Below are 24795 nucleotides of genomic sequence, written 5' to 3'. Positions count from 1 at the left end.
CTCCATGTAATAAATGATCGAAATACGCTGCATTTGGTTCACCAATACAGTGCCCTATGCGTCACTAGGTGCGGAAATGTAAATGATGATGATGATACCAGTTATTTTCGACATAACGGGTACTTAGGGATAAAAATTCTGAAAAACAAAATCAAGTCTCTACTTTCTCTAAATGTCCGCTCTGTAGTATAGTAGTTCCCGCGTTTGCCTACCATAATTCTTGAGGTAATACATACTTTACTGCAGTATTACATTCCTTACTGGCACCTGAAGAGTATGACTGATCAACTTACCTTCCTTCCATGTAACAAAAATGATCCAAATATACTGCAAGAGGAGTACCAATGAAGTGCCTTATGCCCCACAGTGTGTGGAAATGATTGTAATGATAACTATTTTGAGTGCCAGTAGTAATCTAAGATCATGCGATCAAAAGGGGCATATTTATGCATCGTATTGTCAGGATTGTACAACAACGACCGATTTGCAAAAAATGCAACATTGACTATCTTTTATATTTGATGTTGAAAAAGTGAAAAAGGCTTTTTTTCCAGTATATATATAACTCAAGTATCAAATGATATTCTTTTGTACTTATGAAGTTGTGACATAAAGTATCAAAATAAAATTAAACTGCTCTCACATAAAGTTGAAGAAAGTCACATGTGTCATTATTCTACGATCCCAACGATATAATACCTACATTTTATTTGACCTAAGTGTAAAAGAAGTATGTACATAAGTGTACCCAAGTAAAAGTGGCAAATGTGTTTTTTTTTCAAATTTTTAATTAAAAATGTTATGTTCCCAGGGCCTTCGCTGCTGGTATTTATACAACAAATAACCCCGAGGCTTGCCATCATGTACTAAAAAATAGCAGAGCTAATATCGTTGTTGTAGAAGACGCTAAACAAATGGAGAAAATAAGGGAGATATGGCCAAGGTTGCCATTACTCAAAGCTGCCGTACAAGTCAATGGAGAAATAGAAAACCCAACAGATAAGATTTATTCTGTAAGTTCTATCGCTTTATTTCACCCATATTACTTAATAGTATTTTAAACACATAAATTAATAATTATTAATTTGTCATTTTTGGTATTTCTTATGTTTTACTTTTAACTTTTTTAAATAAATCGATCCTGTTTTTATAAATGGTGGATTATATATATTTTTTTGGAATTTTTATGATTCGTAGTGGAGTCAAATAATGACTTGGGGAAAAGAAGAGCCTGACACAGAACTCAATGGAATACTTAAATCTATAGCTACTAATGAATGCTGCACTCTAGTTTACACGGTTAGTATTTTCCTTTTGTCTGTTATTTTATATACAGTAGAACTCCGTTTATCCAAACTCTAGTGATCCGGATTGCCAAATATTCGGATCATTATCAAGAAATAAAAAATAAAGTTGAATTTATAATAACCAGTAAACGAGTTGCTTCGTCAAAGCAATTTTCTTTTCTGGACTTTTTTACGCAAGTTTTTAATGTGATTCCTATTCGCTGTATCATTTCAAAAGCAATAAAAAAGTTATTTTGAGAGTAAATTTGGTGTTTTCTTTTAAATCGTTGCCTTAATTTAATGTTTAATCCAACTATCCGGATTTTAGCATACCCGGATAACGTCTGGCACTCACTAATCCGGATAATTGGAGTTTGACTCTATAAAAATCTTAGAATTAAAATAAATCGGGTTGTGGTCCCGTGGCGTCCCAACTTGATTCCCATTTTCTAATAGTGAGTTATTTACAACACGTTGAAAATGGCCCTCAAAATAAAATATTTGCGTAAATTACAAGATCCCAAATATTTCTTATTCGTTTAAAAAAAAAAAAAAAACTAAATCAAAGTTAGGGTAAAAATAAATATCAGTAGTAATCGCATCGTTCAATGTTTTTTGTTACAGTCAGGGACAGTGGGAAATCCAAAAGGTGTAATGTTATCTCATGACAATCTAACATGGGAAGGATTTGCTCTATCACAAATCACTGAAATAGACGCTGGCAATGAAATTTTAATATCCTATTTACCACTAAGTCATGTTGCTGCTCAGGTAATGTAATATTAACTCATTGATATCTGTACAAACAACAAACTAAGAGATTTTTCAATTAATAAAAAATAATTCATTAAATGTGTATGTCTCTGTCCAGGTAGATAAAAAATACAGTTCTGTATGTAAAAAAGAACCAGAACCCTGGACGAGTGTTTTTGATTAGATGACTACTGTCAGATAAAAATTCTGAAAGTAAATTGAGTGAGAATAAGTCTGCCTTGTAGTGGTTGGGGCGTTCGATAACCATGCTTGTGGGTCCGGATTTAATTTCTGGCAAGGTCAAAGTGAAATATTTAATTTAAAGATGATTTGACACTGCAATATTTCATTGTCTCCTGGACTGGCACCTGAAGCTTAAAATTGTTCACCCTAGCCTAACAGATCATCGATATATATTGCATTTGCTGTTCCAATGTTTTATTTTCTGTGCCCTATGCATCACTGGGTGCAAATGGGAATATGATGATAATGATATATTAAATAATGATCATGTGAAAATTGACATATTTATTTTCTTAACATTTTTTAATTATGAGTAACGAAGTGAGCTTCGTCTTCAAATAGTATGATTATACAGGAATAGTAAAAGATTAGCTTAATTTGTATTTTATAACTTTAATTATTTTTCTATGTAAATTTTCAAAGTAAACAAATTTTTTTAGAGCAAATAAATATTTTTACAGATTTTGGACATCCTTATTCCCCTAATGAGTGCAGTAACTATTTACTTTGCAGACAGAGATGCACTAAAAGGTTCCCTAATCAAAACCATTCAAGAAGTTCAGCCGACAAGGTTTGTTATGTACCTTTTACATAAATATTCCACGACTATTGCGCATCATTGTAGATGAAGTTGAAAGTTGACTCCATATTACAGATTCCTCGGTGTTCCACGTGTATGGGAAAAGATCTATGAGAAAATGACAGCTATTGGGGCTGCTAATGGAATTATCAAAAGATCTATTGCTAGCTGGGCTAAAGGCAGAAGTCTCGTCCATCACCATAATGCAATTAACGGGTATAATTTTTTAAATCAGTTTATTACTTATATATATATATATATTTTATTTTTTTTATTGAAATTTTTTTTTTTTACAAAATACATTTTTGAAATACAAAATAGGTAAATATACAGAACATCTTATATATAACGTTTCTACCTCTCTAATAAAGTAGATACTTGTGTAAACACAAAGAGAGGGAGTTCGTTTCACTTTTTTTTTTTTATAAACAAAGTAAATTAAAATTAAAAATAAACAAGGCAAATTAAAAATAAAAAATAAATATTCTTTGGTATGGAGTCTAGGAAGGGGTGAGTCTTAAATGTTTTTTAATTTTAGTTTTAAAAGTTTGATAATTTTTTATAGATTTTAAGTTTTCCGGAAGTTTATTAAAGTTTTTTTTACCTATGTACGTATAATGGTTTAACGCTGCTGTTGTTTTACATCTGTGCAAAATTAAATTATTAGAAAATCTAGAGTTACTTGAATTTTGCACTTCAATTGTTTTTTATAATAACATAATAAACTACATAATATATTGAACGATGCAGTAGAATTAATATAATAAGTCGAATAGAGCTAATTAAATATAATTCAAATATAACTAATTAAAAATGAATACAATAAATTATTGCTAATTACAATAAATAATATATTTTGAATGGTGAAATTTTAAAGATTTTTCAAAGCTAAAAACCATTCTTTTAAAATGTACCTTGAAAACAAATTCACAACCAACTAATCTTTAAAATTTCTTAATGACTTATTTTGTTTAATTTATTTATTGTTTTTGTTTGATATATTAATTTATTTTACTTGAACTACTTATTCCATTTTATTTATTGGATTCATTAGGCATTAATTTTTTTCTCCATAACAAACAAATAATCATTAATGCCTTTTACCTGTATACTATGTTCAGTAACATTTATGTAAATTGTTTTAAAAAATAGCTGTAATAAGAAGAAAAGCTTCTAAAAATGAAAACATTTATATATCTTTTCTGGTTTTCAGAATAAATGATAACTCTTATGGTTTCATGTTGGCACAAAATCTAGTCTTGAAAAAAGTGAAGGCAGCTTTAGGATTCTCTCGGTGTAAGATGTTCCTGACTGCCGCAGCTCCCCTTTCAAGTGATATTAAATCTTACTTTATGAGTTTGGATATGCCTATTATGGATGTGTTCGGAATGTCTGAATCCGCCGGAGCTCATTCCTTTGGTAATCTAGATGCGTAAGTGACATTTTAATATTGGATTATGAATGGTAAATCAATTAGTTGAATTAAAAATAATTTGTGAATCTTTCTGTTTCCTCCCATTCGAAATGACTCTTCTATAAATATTAGGACAAACTCAAAATATTTTTTAAGTTTCGGTTGTCTTATGCTTCGGGTACCACGGTACCAGTCTGGTTTAACTCTTTCACCCGGGTGTTCATTAAAATACAAACTTTTTTTTTTCAAATATGCAATGATTTATTTTACTCTCATACCTAACGAAATTCAAAAGCGGCGGATTCATTTTTTAATTACTAGAACCCCCTAAGTACATCTTTAATCTTTTTTGCATACATCAGTAATCAGCATTACTCAGAAATGTTAGTTTTTAACTTTGACAGCTGGCTGGTTTGCTTATTTTGGAGCGAAATTCCTGTTGTCCTTATAAATGATATGTAAGGTAACTTGTAAATATATTTCGGTAAAATTAAATTAATGTTGTCTGTTGATTATCAGTTTGAGATTCATTGTTTATAAACAAATAATGTTTAATAATGTCAAAAGTATAAAAGATAAAAAAAAATATGAAAAATACCAAAAATGTTCAAATAACTCCTTTAGTAGTAAACAGAGAATAAAAAATATATTTTATATCCACAGAAATTAATTCAGGCTGAAAGGGTTAACATGTACTAAAAAAAGCTAAATAATCTCTCAAAATATTTTATTTTGACCCAACCAGAAATTTATGTTTTTTTCTTATAATTTCCTAATAAAACAGTAAATACTAAGTTTTACAGAATTCCAGTTTAGTAATTTTACTTGTATTAATTATTTTATTTATATGTAGGTATTTATAATTTTATTATTGTAGGTATTGAATGTTTGTGGTAAAATTTGCAAGAGTTGTCCTGTAGTGAACAGTGAAGAGCTTATTATTAAAAAGAAATACCTAATGTGGCAGAGATATATTTCAAAATCAGCCTGGTTTTATTGAAATAAGGTGATGAAAATGTATTTGTTAATAATAATTATAGCTTCAACCTCGAGTCTGTTGGGAAGCCAATGGTCGGAGTAGAGACTAAGTTTGACAATATAGACCCCAATACTGGAGATGGGGAAATTTGTATGCGCGGGCGACATGTCTTCATGGGGTACCTGAATGAAGCTGCCAAAACCAATGAGACTTTCGACAGTGATGGCTGGTTACATTCGGGAGATGTGGGACGACTTGATGAAAACGGCTATTTATACATTACTGGCAGAATAAAGGTAAACATATATTTATTTCAATTGGTTTTTCAAAAACGATATGTTTGCATTTCTTCTACAAACAATAATATCATTACCCTAACTTGCAAAACAACAAAGTCACAATGAATTGTGAAGCAAACTATAGCAAAAACAATTGATTTTATCAAGATTTTAAACCTATTGCAAATAGAAATCCAGTAATAAGGCAATAAATGCGAAAAAAAAATTAAAAGTCCTCTCCTGTAAAATTTAAAAATAAGCTGACGTGCCTTTGTTGCACCGAAGTTGCGAAATAATCAATATTGGTATTTAAGTGTTTTCTGTGCGGACTTCAAATAATCTATTTGTGTCGAACTTGTATATCCGTACAGTGTTGCATTTTTTTCTTTTAAATAACTGAAAAAACTTTGCTACAATTCACTACTGAAGTAAAAACGGTTTTTACTCTCTCCTGAAAAAAGATAAGTTAGGGATTTACGAGTTTTACAGGTTAGGCTGGCGATATAATAAACCTTCTAATTAATTTGAAGTAATGCGCCTATGTGAGTATTTCTTTCATATTTTTTGTGTAATTTTTCATGCGTTCTACAATAATTAAAATTGTATTTATCATAATATCAATATATAATCAGCGATCGGCAATTGGCAGCCAGTGAGCCAGATCTGGCCGGCGAAGCGCTCACAGGGCCAAAGGGAGAGTTCCTGAACGTACCACAGTAATACATCTTGCATTTAATTGCTCATTGGTTTGAAATCAGTTGTGTTTGGCTCTAATGTGCACAAGGCCCTCCGTCAAAACTAATTCCGGCCTTTGATATTTTATAATATATGTAAAATATTAAAATAATTTGCCGTGTGCTTTAAAATAGTATTTGTGCATTTGTACCGATTACAGAATATTATATTGTACTGATTACAGAGTATTATTTGGTGTTCTAGGAACTAATAATAACTGCTGGTGGAGAAAACGTGGCTCCAGTTCTAATAGAACAGCAAATTAAAAAGGAGCTTCCGTGTATATCACAAGCCATTGTTATTGGAGATAGGAAAAAATTCCTCTCAGTGCTATTAACCTTTAAGGTAAAACATCATTACTTTTTTTTAAATATTTGAATCGCTAACTTTGTGGAACATTATTTTACAATGAAATTAAATAACTTTGTTTTTTTGCATGTAGGTACCACTTTATTTTTTATAATTTAATAACCAACTAGTTTTGGCAAAATACTATGCCTTCTTCAGGGTAACTAACAATAGCCTTGTTGAAGGCATAGTATTTTGCCGAAACTAGTTGGAAATATCCTTAATAGAATTCAATAGAATTATAAAAAATAAAGTGGTTCTTACAAAAAACAAAGTTATTTCATTACAATTAAAATGTTATGTTATGTATTAGTAACTCTTCATTACGATTTTTCAATAGCCATTTCAGTAATATTAGTGCTTATTTATTACAGAAAATTGTTTGTTGTTTATACAATCTGCTATCAAACTCTGCTATCAGAGGTACCGTCAAACGTGACGATTTTGCCCAGTTTTAACAAACTTTTACAATATCATATTTTTTTTGTATCGGGCTACTCTTATCCATTTTGTTGAATAGTGATACTAATTATTCTGAGCATTTTTACAAGTACAAAACGTTTGCTTTTCTTTAATTTATGCAATTTTAGAAGACAAAACATGCTGGGCAAAATTATCTCCACTTGTTGACAATTTTGCCCACTTGGTAATTAACTATTATTTTTGGTTTTATCATCCTTATCATACGGTTTGTTACTACTTTTTGGGCGAAAAAAACTGTTTATGTTTAAACAATAGCATCATTGAGGCATCACCATTATAAAATCAATGAAAAAAGCCGGTGGGCAAAATTGTCAACTATTTCCTCAATTTTTCTATACAATGTGGATTTGTGGGTCAGGGTTGCCACATAATTGGATTTTTAACAAAACCAAAGGAGTTTATCTCTAATCCTTTTAATTTGTTCGTGTTTGACTATGCATAAGCTATTTTTTTTTTTTACAAACCATTTCAGTTCAGATGCGATTTTCATAATTAAGGGAGCTTGCCCCCAAAACGATTTTTCTTTAAATGTGTATGTAGAAAAAAAAACGCTCTTTATTTTTTTTTGTACAGCAGTGCAATTATTTACTAGATTACCTATACTTTGAAATTGTATTTTATGTACAGAATTCATAATATTTTGTATGTTTTATTTTCTTCTTTAGACTGTTAAAAATATTAAAACAAAAAACATTTAAAATAAAAAAATAAGTCTTCATAATTTCACAAAAAGCTGGCAAATTTAATAAATAAAACTTTGTAAAATGTGGTCGGATATTCTAACATTTTTTAAAATGGTTTAAATTATTTTTGAATGGTAAAAATTAAAATTGGTTTTTGCATAACAATTTTTAATTTACTCACAGAAAATGACTCAATCTTGCAGTTTTTAAGATTAACATTGAATTTATGAAAACCTTGACGCAAGATTACAGGTTAAGGTAAATATTTCACTATGTTCCAATTAAATACATCAGCAATATCCTCAACTTGAGATCACACAAAGCTCCATTACGTTTGCGTCTTACAAATGATATAACAATATTAAAATTGTGGTAGTTGATGCGCTGATAACTTAACCGACATAATATTTGTCATTTTGCGTATTAACAGTGTTAAACTTTACTAAAATGAAAGCGACTTCTTCACCGTTATTAATTTCAAGCGGATCAGACACTGTTTTTTCGTTTTTCTCATCCGAAGATTCGGAGGCACGTTGTTCATATTCAACATTATTTTTTGGTATGTGTATTTTTTGTACATACACAAATCTAGATTTCTCCCGAGGGGAAGTAGGTATATATTTTTTTATCAACTTGTTATTGATAAAAAAATATATACCTACTTCCCCTCGGGAGAAATCCAGATTTGTGTATGTACAAAAAATACACATACCAAAAAATAATGTTGTGTAATAAGATCTGGTCAAAATATAAGTATAAATAAATTGCATAATCATCTGCAGGCGATTACTAGTACTTAATTTAACTCGGAAGAGTCTTAAATACATAAAATAAAGTAATATGCTAATTAAAAATACTTAACTTCAATATCAATACATAGATGGTGCTCCAACACGCTAGTGAAAGCTTTCTCATTTAATAAGATATATACAAGAATCAAAATGATACTATTGTCGATATTCGCTAATAAGCGGAATGGGGAATGTTGTACGTAAAGTGGCCACTCAACCCAGCCAATGACAGGTCATAAGCCCTGTAAACGCTCGAATATCGATAATCCTGAATTTGAAAAAAATTCTACCTCATCTCTGTAGGAATATTGATAAAAAAATTGTTCATATTCGTCGTAATGACTTATGATGTTGATTCATCAACTGAGTAGGCATCAAAGTCTGTTGTTTCCGTGTCGCTATGACATTATTTTTAATTTTCTCCTCTATAAGGTGTAGGTATCTTTTGATCCTGATGGCAGAGAAAAATCGGATGGATTGTTTACCAATTGCTGTGATGGATTGTTTACCAATTGCATTTTTCAATGTAGTATGTAGCGACAACCCTAGACATGGGCAACATTATCAAAACACTAGCTAAGGAATCTAAGACAATTTTGCCCACTTAAATATCTATTCTGTTTGTTCAAATAAATATACAGAAATACGTTCTATAGCGTCTTTATTGTGTATGCGATGAAATATATAAAACTTACTTGCCTCCTTTCAACACAAACTCCGCAACAACAAAAGTTTTGACAATATTTGTAGATATACACAAACAGACCTTCAAGTTTAACTTCAAATTTTAAGTGATCAACTGAAGCTGGCGGTAAACTAAATATTTAGTTTTGCCATGGAACTATCAAAATATACTTACCAAATGAAATTTTTATGATACCAGTAACTTTTCTTACTTTAAAGCTTGATTTTGTTAAGGATTTTGGCAGTGGGCAAAATTGTCATGTTTGACGGTGTAATAATATCCTCTGAATGATCTATAGTGTGAAAGCACTGAAAAAACCAAACATGATTCACGACATCCCCAAAAAGTACACTGCCGTAAGTCTAAATTTTACTGATTTGAGTTATGAATGCAGTTTAACCACATTTTTTTCTGAAGAGAATACTCAAGTATCTCTATGTTTTTTTTGAGCGGGATATACCTTCAGTATTTTTGTAAATCAACTGAGTAAAATATTAAGAAGAACACTGCAGTAATAATAATGCTATAGTGTTATTTTTATATTTTAACAGTCAAATCAGAAAATACTACAAAAAATACTGGGCATTATAATGACTAACATTAACTTATTTAAAAAAAAATGTTTTTGCTTTCCTGCAAGATGGCCAATTAAGACATACCACAGTGTACTTCTGCGGGTGTGATGACATATTTATAAGCTCATATATGAATGGCAAGTTGCATCATGAAACCAATTATTGTTCTATCTGATTTATTATAAGCATCTAGCTTTTCTATTAACCTATATATTATTCAATTGTATAGTATGCTCCCATTAAATATAAAAATATAAAAAAACTTATCTGGCTCAAGAGAAAGACGTCTGCTGAGAATCTGGCTTTTAGAATGTGGTTTTTTAAATAGATTTTTTTTGTGTTTTTCTTTTTTATTTGGTCAATTTTTTATTTTTTTTATTTTCGATGTACATATTTTCTTTTTTTCCATAGTAATCTACTATATATTAAGTTAATATATGTTTATAGAATTTAAGAGATAAGATTATGTATATATATTAGAACTTAACTATATGCATCTGCTGACGAACTGCATTTTATGCAGTTCAGTAGGACTTGATAATTTATATGTTCATTTTTGTATGCTTTTGATAAATAAATAAATATTTTCAAAAAACTAGTAGTTAAAGCACTTTTATCTTTTAAAAAATGTTTTATTATTTGAGCTAAATATGGAAAATCAATTCCGATACTAAGATTTTAGTTGCGAATTCTTCATAAATACCTTAAGGTGTTTAGACACCGACATACTCAGCATTTGAGGATCGTTTACTGCGAAAGCTGTATCTGTAGCCACCATAACACTGAAGTTGATTGGAATCAATAATTTATTTTCCAGACTGAAACTGATAGTGCTAGTGGAGTTCCCTTGGACCAGCTCAGCAGTGATTCTCTCCGGTGGATATCTGATATTGGAGAACATATAACTACTGTTAAGGATATCATGATGGGTCCTAATCAGAAGGTAATTCTATTGATTACAAATGTGTATTTCTAATCATCGGAACATTTCCACTAGAGAGTTTTCGATTACCTTACGAATAATTTTTTTAATTATTATCATTAAATCAAAATGTATCAATCAGGATGTATCAAATATTTCCCACAGCCTTTTGCACAACTTTATTAGAATTGAATCTCAATAGAATAAAAATATGAGGCAAACAGTACTTTTAATTAATTATTATTTTATTAAATCCTACCTAATCGAATTAACTTAATCTTTAAAAAGCCTATCGGTTTCAAAAATATGTAGTTGAATAAAGAACACAAGTACCTACTTACTTACTGCTAGCCACGTTTATTTCGCTGCTGGACAAAGGCCTCTTTTAAACTCTTCCAATATTTTCTGTCTTAGGCTATCTGCTGGCATCTAAGACCCGCAAACTGGACAATGTCATCTGTCTACCTTTATGTGGTCTTCCTACGCCTCCTTTGTTGTTTCAAGGCCTCCACTTCAGGATTCTAAGCGACCATCTGACACTGATCTATCCTGGCACGTGCCCCACACATTGCCATTTTAGCTTTGCTGTTCTTTATGCAATGTTGGGAACCTTTTTTCGGCATTAAATCTCCTCGTTTCCAGGCCAATCGTTGTCACTGGCAAGATATTTGAGTCACAGACTTTAGCTTTCAATTGTATAGGTACCTTTTTGTTTCCAAGTATATATTTTAACTTGCCGAAGACATAATAAAATTACAAAAGTACCTACTTATGTTATTTAAATCAAAATATTAATTTGTAACTATAAACTGCGCTGAAATGGTATTGTTGTTTATACAGGTGATGAAAGAAATCCAAGATGGTATATCCAGAGCAAACACACAAGCCATTTCCAATGCCCAAAAAGTACAAAAGTTTGCAATTTTGCCAGTCGATTTGTCTGTAGCTACGGATGAACTAGGTAAGCATATGCTAATTAAATTAATATTAATTCACCCCACAAATTACTTTTTGGTTCACCCTTTAAATTTATTTCTCAGACATGAGCTTACCAGTTTTTTTAAAAGTTTATTTTTAAAAAAAACAAACTTTTGACCTATGGATTGTGCTTTAAAAAAACATTTTTGAATATAATTATTTTGACTATGGACTACAATCTCAAACATTTCTATTCAAACTGTACGCAATTATGTTTTGTATTTCATTTTGAGTATTAAATAAACTGAGTCAAACAGATAACATTCTGAAATCATCTATTCCGATTGTAATATTCCTTTATCTATGTGAAAAAAATGTTATCGAAACAATTTTTAAAAATGAACAATAAATAAAATAATTGGTAGGGTTGGTACCGTACCGTACCTATTTGCTGCACCTCTGAATTTGCTAGACTTGCTAAGTGTGACATTCTATTTCATGCTGATGATGTTTGCCTTGTAACCAGCATTGCAACTAACATGTATCTGCAGAATATTATGTAAAGCCTTAATATTTTGTCTTCATTTTATTTTAAATGTCTTTATTTTTTTATATTATAGAATCAGTGTTAATTTTTATTAAAAACATAATATTTTTTTATTTCAGGTCCAACATTGAAAATTAAGAGAAATGTTGTAGCCAGTAAATATGCGTCTATCATTGAATCTCTTTACAGTGCATAAAAACAATACATATCATCGGTTTAAAATCAATATAATCAATTAAATAAAATGACTTTTTTCGAGATTCATGGAAAATGTTTATTTTCATTTATAATGAAGGAAAACTTAGATGTATTTTTTGAAAAAAATTTACATTTGAAATTAAATTCCCTAAAAAGTTGTCAAATTTAAGAAGGTATGAACCTGCCTGTAATTTTTATTTTGGATCATGTAAAAATATTTTAGAGATTGGTGGTAATATAATCCGATCCATTTTACATGATTTATGTTCTGTTTTTAAAGGAAGCTGTTGTACCAACAAGATTACATTTAACTTAATTATAAAGAATATTACGTAAACAAATATTTTATGTAATTTGTGTGCTTAGGGAACTCCAAAAAAATTAAATAATAAATATTTTTATCGTGCTAAATTAAAATACTGTTTTATAGAATATGCTTTTTTTAACTTAATTAATGTTGTTTGTAAAATAATAATAATTGTTATTATTATATTCATAGGACAAACTATCTAAAACATTCAAATTTAAACATTAGAGGTTGCATTTAGTTTTTTGGTGTACCTACCTACGTGTTTGTAAGTATTGGTACTGTTGGGTATTTAATAAATTCCAATACTATTGTAACATTAAATGCATTGATATTAAGAATTGACTTGACCTTTTTAACTAGGGAATTTGTTTATGTAAATAAATGTGTATGTAAGTGTAAACTTAAACTAGAAAATATGTTTATTACACATAAACACTTTTATTTATACATAATATTATGTACATGTATACAATGTGTATGGTGAATTCAGAACAAAAATATTAGGTATGTTGAATTTTAAATTATCAGTGTTGGATCTAACGGAATCTAGCGCCCCATCACTTACTGAAAAGAGATGAGAAAATACACATTAGTTTTAAGTAGCTAACTCACAAATGCTGATTTTGAGGTTACCTAATTATACTAATTACCCCGCGATATTACTCTCCTTTCTGACCCTGATTCTTTGTGACAACTGAACCTGTGTTATGTGCGGCTCTGGAAATTAAGCAATGTATAGAGGCAGTCATAGTTATCATCCAAGATCTTACAAAATATTTTTTTATTCCAAATTTTAAAAAGTCTCCGTGGTGTAGTGGTCAAGACGCTTGACTCACGCACGGAAGGTTCCAGGTTCGATTCCCGGTGAGAACACAAAAATTAAAATGTGATTTTTCTCAAGCCTGGGTGCTCTGTGATGTAATTCACCACTGTAATTAGGCCTCCTGGCCTGTTGTGGTGCAAAAAAAAAAATGTAAAAACTGTAAAATGTCTTAGGGCCAAACAAAAAAAGAATTTAACCCTCATCTTGAAAGAACGAAAAAATATTTTTTTACACATTTGATGGTTGAAAAGGCTTCAGAAATATTTTTTTGTTTTATTTTATCAACGTTTATTATGAATTGTGATGATGTGCAGTTAAGAATAAAAAAATTGGTAAAACTGTTTTAATTGAATGCTGTTTCACTTTTTGATCATGAAAAAAAAATGAGATCATATATGTATCCTATAGGATACATTGCTAAGAAAAGGCTATAACACCATAAAATATTAATTTATATTTTTTGTATAATTCAAAGCAAAAGCTTTGAATTGGAAAATAATAACCAAAGGTGAATATTAAAATTTGTGATGTTTTACTGTGGGAATAAGGGTTTGTATTGACATCCAATTAATGTTTATTTTGTATAATGTGTATCATGTGCCAATAATTTAAAAGTGTGCAGTGTTTTCGAATGTTTAATTACCTTATGTTAATGTGTTAGTGCCTGTTGGTGAGCTAACAATTTTATTTTGTGTTAGTAGGCACACTAGTTACGCACATGTAATTCAAAAGTTATTAAAATTTAGAATGGACTGTATTTTATTTAATATTTAACTCAAGTGCCAAAATCTTAGTATGTTACCTTGGCTGTCAATATTTTGACAGGGTCAATTTATTGATAATATTGCACAATATTACGTTATATATTTTTAGAAAATATTATATAACAGACATGCCAATACAGCATGCTAATCATTGCTAAAATGTGGGCAGACTGATACAAACCAAAAAGGGTATGTTAAAATAAATTATTGAATGATTTTTAGATTCAAAGGAAGAAAGTGTAATTAAAAATATTACTTTATTTATACACTAAAACTCCGTTTATCCGAACTCCAGTTATCTGGGTTGCCAAATGTCCAGATCATTATCAGGAAATAAAAAATAAAGAATTTTTTTATTTTAATTTTATTGTGCAATTAGCTTGGCTGGACATGTTTAAGTAAGTTTTAAATATGATTCCAATCTGCTGTATTATTTCAAAAGCAATCAAATCTGGCACTCGTTTTCGGAGTTTTACTGTACCTACCTACATATTTTAAATTACTAAACAATAGTCCAGTGTTATTTCTACTGTTAATTTTCATTTTTTCATTACTTCGTAGCATTTTCAATATCCTAATTATGCCTGTATGATCGAAATGTTATTATATAATGATTACTTTATATTATAATGTATAATTTACATTAAGATATTTTTATATTGATCAACTCGATTCATAAAATATTTATACAATATATTAGGTGTATGCATAAGTTTTTGCTGGTTTTTGTGGTAAAGAAAACACGTAATTTTCAAGGAAAATTTACTTTTTGGTTATTCAAAATACTGGCCATCAGATTCTACACACTTCGCCCATCTTTCAGGTAAGTTATGAATACCATGCCAGAAAAACTGTTTGTCTTTTGCAGCAAACCATTAGTTGAGCCATAAATGGCTAACCTGGTAAAAATTAGTGCTTTAACAGTTTGCTGGGCTTCAAGAGTTCATAATACACAATACCGCTCTGGTCCCATCATACACAAAGCATAGTCTTCTTGCTGGAGCGATATGACCTTGGTGTTGAAAAACCGGCTTCGCCAGGTGACAGCCATGATTTTTTCCGCTTTGGGTTTTCAAAAAAAATCCTTTTTTGTCACCCATCACAATACGGTACAGAAATGATTTTCTTTCATGGGGTTGAAGCAGCATTTCACAAATGATTGCGATTTTCCATTTGCCGTTCATTCAAAGAGATAAAAGAAAAAGAAGGAATCGAATTATTTAAAAAAAAAAAAAAATGTTCTTAAGATGTATAAACTAACTTAATAAAGCATAAATATATAAATCGTGTGGGACCCATTTACCGAGTTTATTGATCTTCCCCACTGCTCGTAAACGTCTGCTGATTATTTCTTGCGACACATTTAATGCCTTTGCCAATTACTGTTGAGTTTGAGTTTGGGTCCATCATCCAGTAACACCTGCAATTGCTCATCTCCACACTTTTGTGGTCTACCAGAGCGCGCACTGTCTTTCATTCAAGAATTTCAAGAAAAGACTTCTGCATACACCTAGTGCATACTAATGAAATAAATTGATTGCATATAATTATATATGTTTGTTTAATTAAACATAATTTTAAAAACCATGTGTGCCTTACAATTAAGCCTCATTGCAGGTGAAGTTAACCAACTGACAACAAAATGGTAAAACTTTTGTACCCTCTCTCTCTCTCTCTTTGATCCAGGCATGGCTCGTCTGTGGACAACCTCCCTTCGTCTGGAACGTTCTCGTGCTGAAGAAGTGTGCAATTTTTGTCAGTGATAGGTCTGATAATTCAGTGACCTAGCTGCTCCATCTTGTCGGTCAATGTCTATGTGACCTTGTCCCTTTGACATTTCGCATGAGGTTAGCTTTCTCCAAACTATCAGAGTTCCCTCTGTAAATATGTCCAAAGAACTGCATTCAAGAACTGATTCTTTTCTCGCATATGGATGTAATTCTTTCTCTTATGTCTAGTTCACGGAGTATAGATATATTCGTAAAGCTGTACATGGAATCCACAGTATTCACCGCAAACATCGAAAATTCGAAATTTTCGATTTTTTTCATTTTAGATTCTCTCAGTGGCCAACACTCCACACCATACATGAACACTAAAAAAAAGCAAGGCCTTCGCTAGTCTCTTTTTGATGTTAATGGGTTATACTGTGATTCTTCGAAATCTTCACCAGCCGACTCATAGTACTTTTGGCAATACCAACATGTTGCCGTATTTCACCTTCACACCCACCACCATCGCGGATTAGAGAACCTAGATAAATTAAATTGTTGACTCTTTCTAAGTTATGCAATAAAGATAAAGGTGCTACTTTATTAGCTTGATCAATGACCACAAGCTTAGTTTCGCTCATATTCATTGAGAGTCCCAGGTCTGAACTAACAGCATCTATTTAGTCAATTATTTCTTTCATTTCAATTTCTGATGATGCAATAAATGTGCATATCTTCAGCATATCTCAGGTTGGATAACTTCTTTCCCCCAATTGTGAAGCCTCTTGTCCAGCCGTTAAGTACCTTCTGGATGATATATTCACCATACAGCAACCCTCAAAGTTTGAATTCTACGAGCTTTCTGCCTAATTCTTTTTTTATCAAACTGTTTTGATATTTTACTAAACATGGATGTTTTGTACATAAAACAGGAAAAAAGGTACTTAGATTATGCGGATTACATAAATGTAATTTAAGCAATGAGCAATGAGTTTACTTCACCTTTGAAATGTCAGTTAGTTCACTTATCCTGCGATGGGCTCAACTGAAAAAAGTAAGTTCAACAAAAAACTGGTCACTTTTATCTAAAGAAACAGATTTTAATATTTGATATCATGTTTAAATCTCAATTTCTTTTAATAAAAACGAAATGCATTTTGACTGTTTTATGCCAGCCGTGACCCCATATTTCGGTAGTCAGATGGCAGAAGGGACCATCTGTATTTTCAAAAATGTTCAGGAGAGCTGAGACCTTGATTCAATCTACAAACTAAAATATTTAAGTGTTTTGTTCAGATTTTAATAATTAACTATCTTTTCAAATCCTTTTTTTTCAGAATGTACTTACTGAAATTTAAAAAAAAGTAAAATTGAAAAAATTACAGATGGTCCCTTCTGCCATCTGACTACTGATTTATTTCCTACAATTTGTAAGACAGTGAGTCACATTTTGTTAAATTTGTTTTTTTTTTTTATGGAACTAATCCAGGAGAAAAAAAAGACATTAATATCTCGAAAATGGAAAAGATACGATGAACCCATTTAAGCCGTGTACCCTTCATAGGTGTAGTACTCTGAACTGTTTGTGTAAATGAAACTAACATGAAAGATTATATTAAGATAAAATAATAAATAATTACAGGACTAGAAACCTAGAATCTAAGTTCCGTTTGATGGATTAAAAAAACAAGTACATATTCAGAAAAAAAAATGGGTGTGAAAAAATGTTTAAACTTTAACTATTTTCCTACATAACTCCCTACTTGATCGCAGCGCTGCGATGGCAAGAAATACAAATGGAACTAGCTTTCTTGATACACTCCTTACATTGATTTTATTCCATTTAAAATTTTATATTCATCAGCATCGCTTTATAAATAATGTTTATTGAATATTACTATAATATTGAAATCATCATAATGTACTTATTGCATCTGTGCGTATTACCTATGGAATGTTGGATTGCCAATTTTTAAAATGAAAATATATCAATTTAAATTATTACGTTGATATATTTAGAATGAAAGTATGAGATGTTATGTAATATTTAACATAGATGTACCTCAAAATTAAACATATTATTTATTTTCAATAGCCACATTCCACTATGTATATTTTGTATGTACATAAATAATAACTTGTATCTACTTTTTTATAATAAAAAATACATTTTGTTATTCTTTAGATGTATAGTTTTGATAGTTCAACAAATACAATAATATGTACAGGTTTTTCCATTATGTTGGTGTGAATGGGTATTTTGAAAAATAAATAAAACCTAAATTTCCAAATTTTATTTTATTGCTTTCTCATATATTCCACCATTTGAATCACAAGTGTAAATAATATTCTTATACAGTGTATTTAATAACAAAAATAAATTTATGTAAATGGTATACAGGCAACAATATTTCAGAAATAAAATATTAAGTCAACATCGTAGGTACATTTATTATAGGAATGTACAGGTTTGAATTTAAAACATTATCATTTATCTTTATTTATACCCAACAATTTACACTTTGTCCCCCTTACATCATTTAAAATTTCCGCTTATGATATTCATCTTATTAAAACCTATAATAATTCATGCACACATAAGAAACTCAGATTTAAAAAATATGTATCAATTTATTGACAATGTTTTCTTTTTCTTTAACAATTACATAATATGTTTAAAATTATAGAATAGGTACACATGCACTGTTTTGTCTAATTATTTTTATTGGCGGTTAGTTTAAATGTTAAAAACAGATAATAAAAATCGTCAGTCCTTCTCCAAGACAAGGGGGTACGTTTATGTAGGTTACAGCTATTTATAGTTAGTAAATCTGTAAAGAATGATTAATATTTGAAAAACGCTTGAATTTCTTTCTAAGAGCTTCTAAACTGTAGATAGTATCCATTTAAATATTTTAATGTACCCCCAGGCTTCACTCAATAAAATTGTCAAGCTATTCAGAATTCAAACTAGCTGACTGCTGACTACATCAATGTATTGAAAATTCTTGTACAGTGATTTTTTTCATACAAATCAGCAAGTTTAATATGTATCTAATCATATATAAATTATAATGCTAAAAACATTGATTAATATTTGTTTGAATGCAATCAATATTTTGCTAAAGATGAGGGCAATTAGTACTTGAATAATATGTATGTAATTATAGCCCTTGGTTCTCTATAGTATATCCAAAAACATAATATATTTATACATCATAAATTAAAACTAGAAAAAATAGTTGCGAGAGAAGTAAAACTATAAAGAAGTTAAGTACATAATTAAAATAATACTGTGACCTTAAAAAAAATACCATTCATTATATCTCTAAACTGTCTTTAACTGGCATCTGGAATGTCTGGATATTTTTTTATGAGAGAGAGCATTTTGATCAATTTGCCTCTTTTCTTCATACAATACAATCATAATGAGTGTATTACATAATTCTAGTATGGGTTTTTTATGATTATGAATTCATTGAAATCAAAATAAGTGTAACAATTTACTTTTAATCATTTTTGATAGTAGGTAATAGCAAAAACCAGGAAATTTTAAAATTACATTTTATTGAATACTCATATTTTTGACAGTTTTTTTGGTTTTGTAATAACTTAGCCTCACTAGGTAAATTTGTATCGAGGCAGGATATTTAAATTTTTTTATTTTATACTTTTATTATATGTAGTTCATACAACTTTTTTGACGTATCAGTTTGCAAGAAATATTTTTAATAAGTGATAATTAATATTAACACATAAATATAATTATAAAAAAAAAAAAAAAAAATCAGTGCATAAAACCGCATGAGAGACGCTATTATCAGTATCAATACTTTTTGTCAGTAAATCAAACAATAAGGACTGTTTTTTATGCATGTTAAAATTGGTGAAAACGTGACATTAACATTTTTGATTTGAGATTCAATTACCTACAATCGCCCTTTTTAATTAATCATGAGATTATAAGCATATTTTGTTTTGCAAATGTGTAACTAATAAGTGAACTTCAACAAATTTACACTTTCATTTTTAGCTATATGTCGACTGATTTCGAGGTTACTACCTCATCATCGGGACTTCTACTAATTTAGAATCATTCGCATCACTATTTGTGTTATAAAATAGTGGAGGGAGGGATAAATGAAAGAAAGAGAGAAAAAAGATAATATGAATCATAGCTGGAATATTTTTAGAAGAGGGCTCAAAGTAAATTTATTAATTATTTACCATGGGAAGTTTTTGGTAAATAGCTTTACTTATACTTCTATTTTTTTTTTCAAGATTGTCTAAACAAAGACCACATTATTTATTGATATGTAAATTTTATTTGCCCTTTTTTGATAAAAATTTTCACAAAAAGTTATTGCTGTTATCTTATAATATGTTCTTTGATTCTAATTTGAAATTTACGAGAAGTTTTACCAATATAGAAATTTGTGCAATTTAAACAAGTTGATGTATATATTCTTGAATGATTCAATTTATTATCTTTTAAATAATTAGATAACATTTACCTATGTTATCAGTATACAAAGAATGCTTGTTAAATGTTGAGGTAAAATCTGAGCGATATTACTAAATGAGTTGATATATGATTCTATGCCAATTATCATTTAAAGCGGTTTTTACTAATTTATACACAAATTGTACATACAAAATGTCATACCGCAAAGTATATTTTTTTTGTTGATATTAATAAATGAACTTGTAACAAATTAAGGTCTATAAAAGTGAAGACATTACAAACAAACATAGATATATAAAGTCCATTTGTCTTAAGCCTGTCCCAGGCAATATACTTTACTGAGTATTCATCTTGTTATGCGGGAGGGATGAGGTGGGCATTCCATTGGGTGGGATGCAGTCAGCGAGGGGAAGGGGTTTAGCAACTCCGATACGGACAAGTCCTCTTGGGGCTCCCTTCAGAGCCTGCACGGCTTGATCCAGCGTTGCATTCTCTAAGTTCTGGAAATGTATAAAAATTAAAGATGCACATTTCGGTTTTTCCTGTTCAGTGATGAAATATTAATGTTTATTTAGCACAATAGAACTATGTACATTGAAACAGCTATATTATTGACTAGATACATACAGTAAAACCTCGTTTTTACGTTCCTCAATTTTACATTTTTCCGCTTTTGACGCCGAAATGTTTAGGTCCCATTTTTTTTCATACATTCTCTCATTCAAATATTCCCACAATTAAAGTTTTTCACTACCCCGCTTTTATGTTGAAAATTTTTGAAACTCATTCGATCTGCCAAAAGAGGCCGAGCCGCGCGCCGCTGCGTTTGCCCAAAATGGTGAATAAAATCAAGGTAAATAAAAAAATGTGTAAATTGTTGCCTCAAACTAAATTCAAAGTAGGTTCAGTGTAATTGACCATTTTGTTTAAGTGTCTAATTTTGTCATTTTACTAAATTGTGACATGCGGTTGACGCATGTTTAGGAAGAATAAAGTCTTTACATCAATAAATTACAATGCAGAAAGTTTAAAACTTTGGCTTTAGAAATATTATTTGAAGTTATAAACATAACTTGGAAAGAAGATTGTTTAAACAGTTATCATTAAAGTGTGAAACAGTTTTGCCATGATGTAAATGACAGTTGAAATTATGTGGTGCCATACTAAAAAAAGTGATACCATATAAACAAAATATCCGAATATTTAGGGAAAAATTATTTTATGTAAATTCAACTTTTTAATTTCGGGTTTTTAAGGTTAAGCACCTACATAAAATTATATAAGCATGTTTTTTTTAAATTAATTAAAAAAAACATTTTATTTAATAAGGTAAACATGAACAGAAAAAAATATATAAAAGTAAAAATAATGAAACCCAGTAAACCGCGAAACCGGCTTGTCAGCAGGTTTCTTATTTTTCCTTTACAAAGAAAAACGTTAGAGAAATTATATATATTTAAAAAGTAATATAAACATTATTAAGAACTAAAAGCATACATATTTTTTCACAAAATTTATATACAAAAAATTAAATAGATGACTGTTAACATAAAATAATAATCAATATAAAGCATTGTTACATATAAGCCATTTAATTATTTTTTTCTTGAAAGTTTCTTCAACATTTTGAGATCTTTTAAGATCTGTTTAGGAATCTTATTGAAAATTTTAGAAATTATATAATGAAGTGGTCTTTGGCAATTGTGGTATTGATTGAAAAAATACAAAATATTTTAAATGAAATCATAGGTAAATATGAATAATCCCCAAATATGACAATTTTTCTGCAGTTTTTTATTTCCTCACTTTAGCGTTTTCCTCAGTTGAACACTTTCTTTAGCTGTTCTCTTAAAAAACGTAAAACAGGGGTTTTACTGTAATAGGTAATTAGTAATCAATTTATATTTACAGAGTTGTACATAATTATTTTAGATGCTGATTAAATTTGTGTTTATTATTTTTGATAGATAATATCATCGAGTTTCTGGAACAAGTTGGTAACTAATATTTTACTAATAGTGAGATATTGCACTTTTAAAGTTAAAATCTCATCCCAAATCAACAATCATTCAAATAAAACTGTTAGTTAAATACTATAAAATATAATGTTTTGTATTTATAAAATATTAAATATATTTATTTATATATACATATTATATTATATAATATATAAAAATAAAATATATATTTTTAAAATGTGAAATACAAAGATTATTTGATGCTTGACGAATACTTTATAACATTTAACTTGTGGTTTTATTTGAATTGTTGATTTGAGATGAGCTTTTAACTTTAAAAGTACAATATCTCAAGACTAGTAAAATGTTAGTTACTAACTTGTTGCAGAAACCCGATGATGTAATATTATTTGATTGTACTTTTACACCTATCACACAGTCAGCAATAAGTAAGAAAATACTGTAGCATTGAAATAACCTGATCATTGACAGTGAGCAAACGATCTCCCGGAATAAGCCGTCCATCTTGCTGTGCTACTCCCCCGGGTACAAGGGAACGGATGACAATGACTGCGTGAGCTGGTCGCAGCGGATCCTGATAGTCCAAAATAGAGAAACCCAGGCCCCTTTCTCCCTTTACCAGTTCTGTGGGAAAATGTTAAATGAAAGAATATACAATAATTTAATATGATAATACAAAAAAAGTTTTTACACGGCTTCTATTTTATACACCCAGCTGGTGGTTAGGGAATGACTAAATACGCATCTGTAATACTCTATCATTCTCTGAGCGGGATGAAAAATACATTTCTGTGTGCGGTATAGAACCAGAACCCTGGATGAATGTTTTTGACTCTATGGCTTTCGATTGTCGGGTAAAAATCCAGAAAAATAAAGATAAGTCGGCCTAAAATCAAGTGGGGATAAGTCGGATAACAAATCAGCCTCATAGTCTAGTGGTTGGCGCATACGCCTACCATTCTTGAGGTCCCAGATTCGATTCCTGGCAGGGTCGACTTGAAATATTAGTTTTAATGGTGGTAAGAGAACCAGAGAGTGAGTGACAACAATGAGTTATTATCTATACCCACCCTTCTCTGCCTCCACCAGCATTCCGATCTACTACAAAACATCTTTATTTTATTTGTGTAACCACTACATTTTCATGTGTGCAATAAACTTTAATAATAAATTACTTTTAATATTTTATTTTTTTCTTTCTTGAGGTTAAATTTACGCAATCAAATTTCGCATAAACCTCAAGCTAATTTTACACCCCACAATGGTTTAAAACTGCAATATTTCACTGTTCCTGGACTGGAACCTGAAACGTAAGACTGATCGCCTTACTTCCATGCAAAAAAAATCTAGATATGTTGCAATTGGAGTGCCCTTTCCACCACTGGGTGCAATGATGATGAAATAGGCGTTAGGCATGGCTGTTTGGGCATAAATGAGTTAAGTTTCATAATTTTTTAGGGCTCAGGGTGTTTTTGTGCATTAATTACAATATATTATAAATACAATATTCATAAATATAAAATAAAAACTTCTATAACCACTTATTTTGTTACTGACCGGCTTCGAAGCTACACAAGCTTCCTTATTTAGGTAAAATTTTATTATGTCGGTCGGAAATATTGCATGAAATAAGTGGTTAAAAACAAAGTTATTTTCTTAATGTAAAACAAATTATAAAGTGGTCCAAAGAAAAAAAAATTGCAATATTTATAATCCATAATGAATTACCTATAATCTGAGGTTCAGAGGACCACATCGCTAAACCAGTGAGGGGCTCCAGGGAGCGGGAGCGTAAACGGGCCCCATTCAGGCTGGTATTGGCTCCGTCCGGCGAGGGCACAGACCCACCAGCCCCCCCGGCCCCCGCAAGGCTTCCATCGGACTTGGCCTTAACCAGGGCACCCCCTGATGAGTTGACTGGGGGCACAGGGGCACGTGCGCACACCAGACATACCCGTGCTGGAAGCTCCTTGAGGATGGAGACCACCTCAAGGTGGTTCATTCCCAGCAGGCGATGACCATTTACCTCTAAAATTAAATTTAAAAAAAAAATCTTATTATGTAAGTAGGTACATAAATATATCATGTATTTAAATTTCTTCTTGTTTGCTTTCCCAAATAATGTAGTTACTTCTTCAGTGCAGAGAATGCTGATAATGTAAATTTTTAATAACAAACCCAAGAGTTCGTCTCCAGAGCGAAGAGTTGTGGAGCGGCCGACGGGTCCCTCGGGCAGTACACTGCGGATGTAGTGGTGAGGACGTACCTCCCTCCCTCCCTCCTCTACATCTACCGTTCCCTCCAAGGAGATCCCCAGCCCCCCA

The 24795-nt window shown here is 30.4% G+C and overlaps 2 protein-coding genes across 5 annotated transcripts in view; one reads left to right on the top strand and one right to left on the bottom strand.

The window, feature by feature from the left end:
• bgm (acyl-CoA synthetase bubblegum family member 1) overlaps positions 1 to 13299 on the top strand; it is a 44839-nt gene extending 31540 nt beyond the window's left edge. For all 4 annotated transcript variants that reach the window (XM_088239804.1, XM_088239805.1, XM_088239806.1 and 1 more), the window contains 11 exons: positions 812 to 1013; positions 1198 to 1299; positions 1911 to 2057; positions 2744 to 2853; positions 2938 to 3078; positions 4076 to 4294; positions 5317 to 5551; positions 6473 to 6613; positions 10651 to 10776; positions 11596 to 11716; positions 12340 to 13299. In XM_088239804.1, the coding sequence (XP_088095930.1) occupies positions 812 to 1013; positions 1198 to 1299; positions 1911 to 2057; positions 2744 to 2853; positions 2938 to 3078; positions 4076 to 4294; positions 5317 to 5551; positions 6473 to 6613; positions 10651 to 10776; positions 11596 to 11716; positions 12340 to 12416 (1621 nt within the window). In that variant the 3' untranslated portion in view covers positions 12417 to 13299. The remainder of the gene's footprint in view (positions 1 to 811; positions 1014 to 1197; positions 1300 to 1910; positions 2058 to 2743; positions 2854 to 2937; positions 3079 to 4075; positions 4295 to 5316; positions 5552 to 6472; positions 6614 to 10650; positions 10777 to 11595; positions 11717 to 12339) is intronic.
• Positions 13300 to 19933: 6634 nt separating this feature from the next.
• On the bottom strand, positions 19934 to 24791 carry LOC148272619 (patj homolog; the record flags this gene model as incomplete). Its single annotated transcript, XM_088239803.1, has 4 exons — positions 19934 to 20992; positions 22929 to 23095; positions 24200 to 24499; positions 24650 to 24791. Coding segments are annotated over 4 exons (774 nt in total), but the record flags the coding sequence as incomplete, so codon positions are not given.
• Positions 24792 to 24795: the final 4 nt, after the last annotated feature.

This window comes from Micrasema longulum, unplaced genomic scaffold (genome assembly GCF_059751315.1).
Source record: "Micrasema longulum isolate JH-2025_06_02 unplaced genomic scaffold, ASM5975131v1 h1tg002269l, whole genome shotgun sequence".
Classification (NCBI taxonomy): domain Eukaryota; kingdom Metazoa; phylum Arthropoda; class Insecta; order Trichoptera; family Brachycentridae; genus Micrasema; species Micrasema longulum.
Note: the sequence above shows the minus strand (reverse complement) of the source record. Positions and strands in the feature narration are given on the sequence as shown.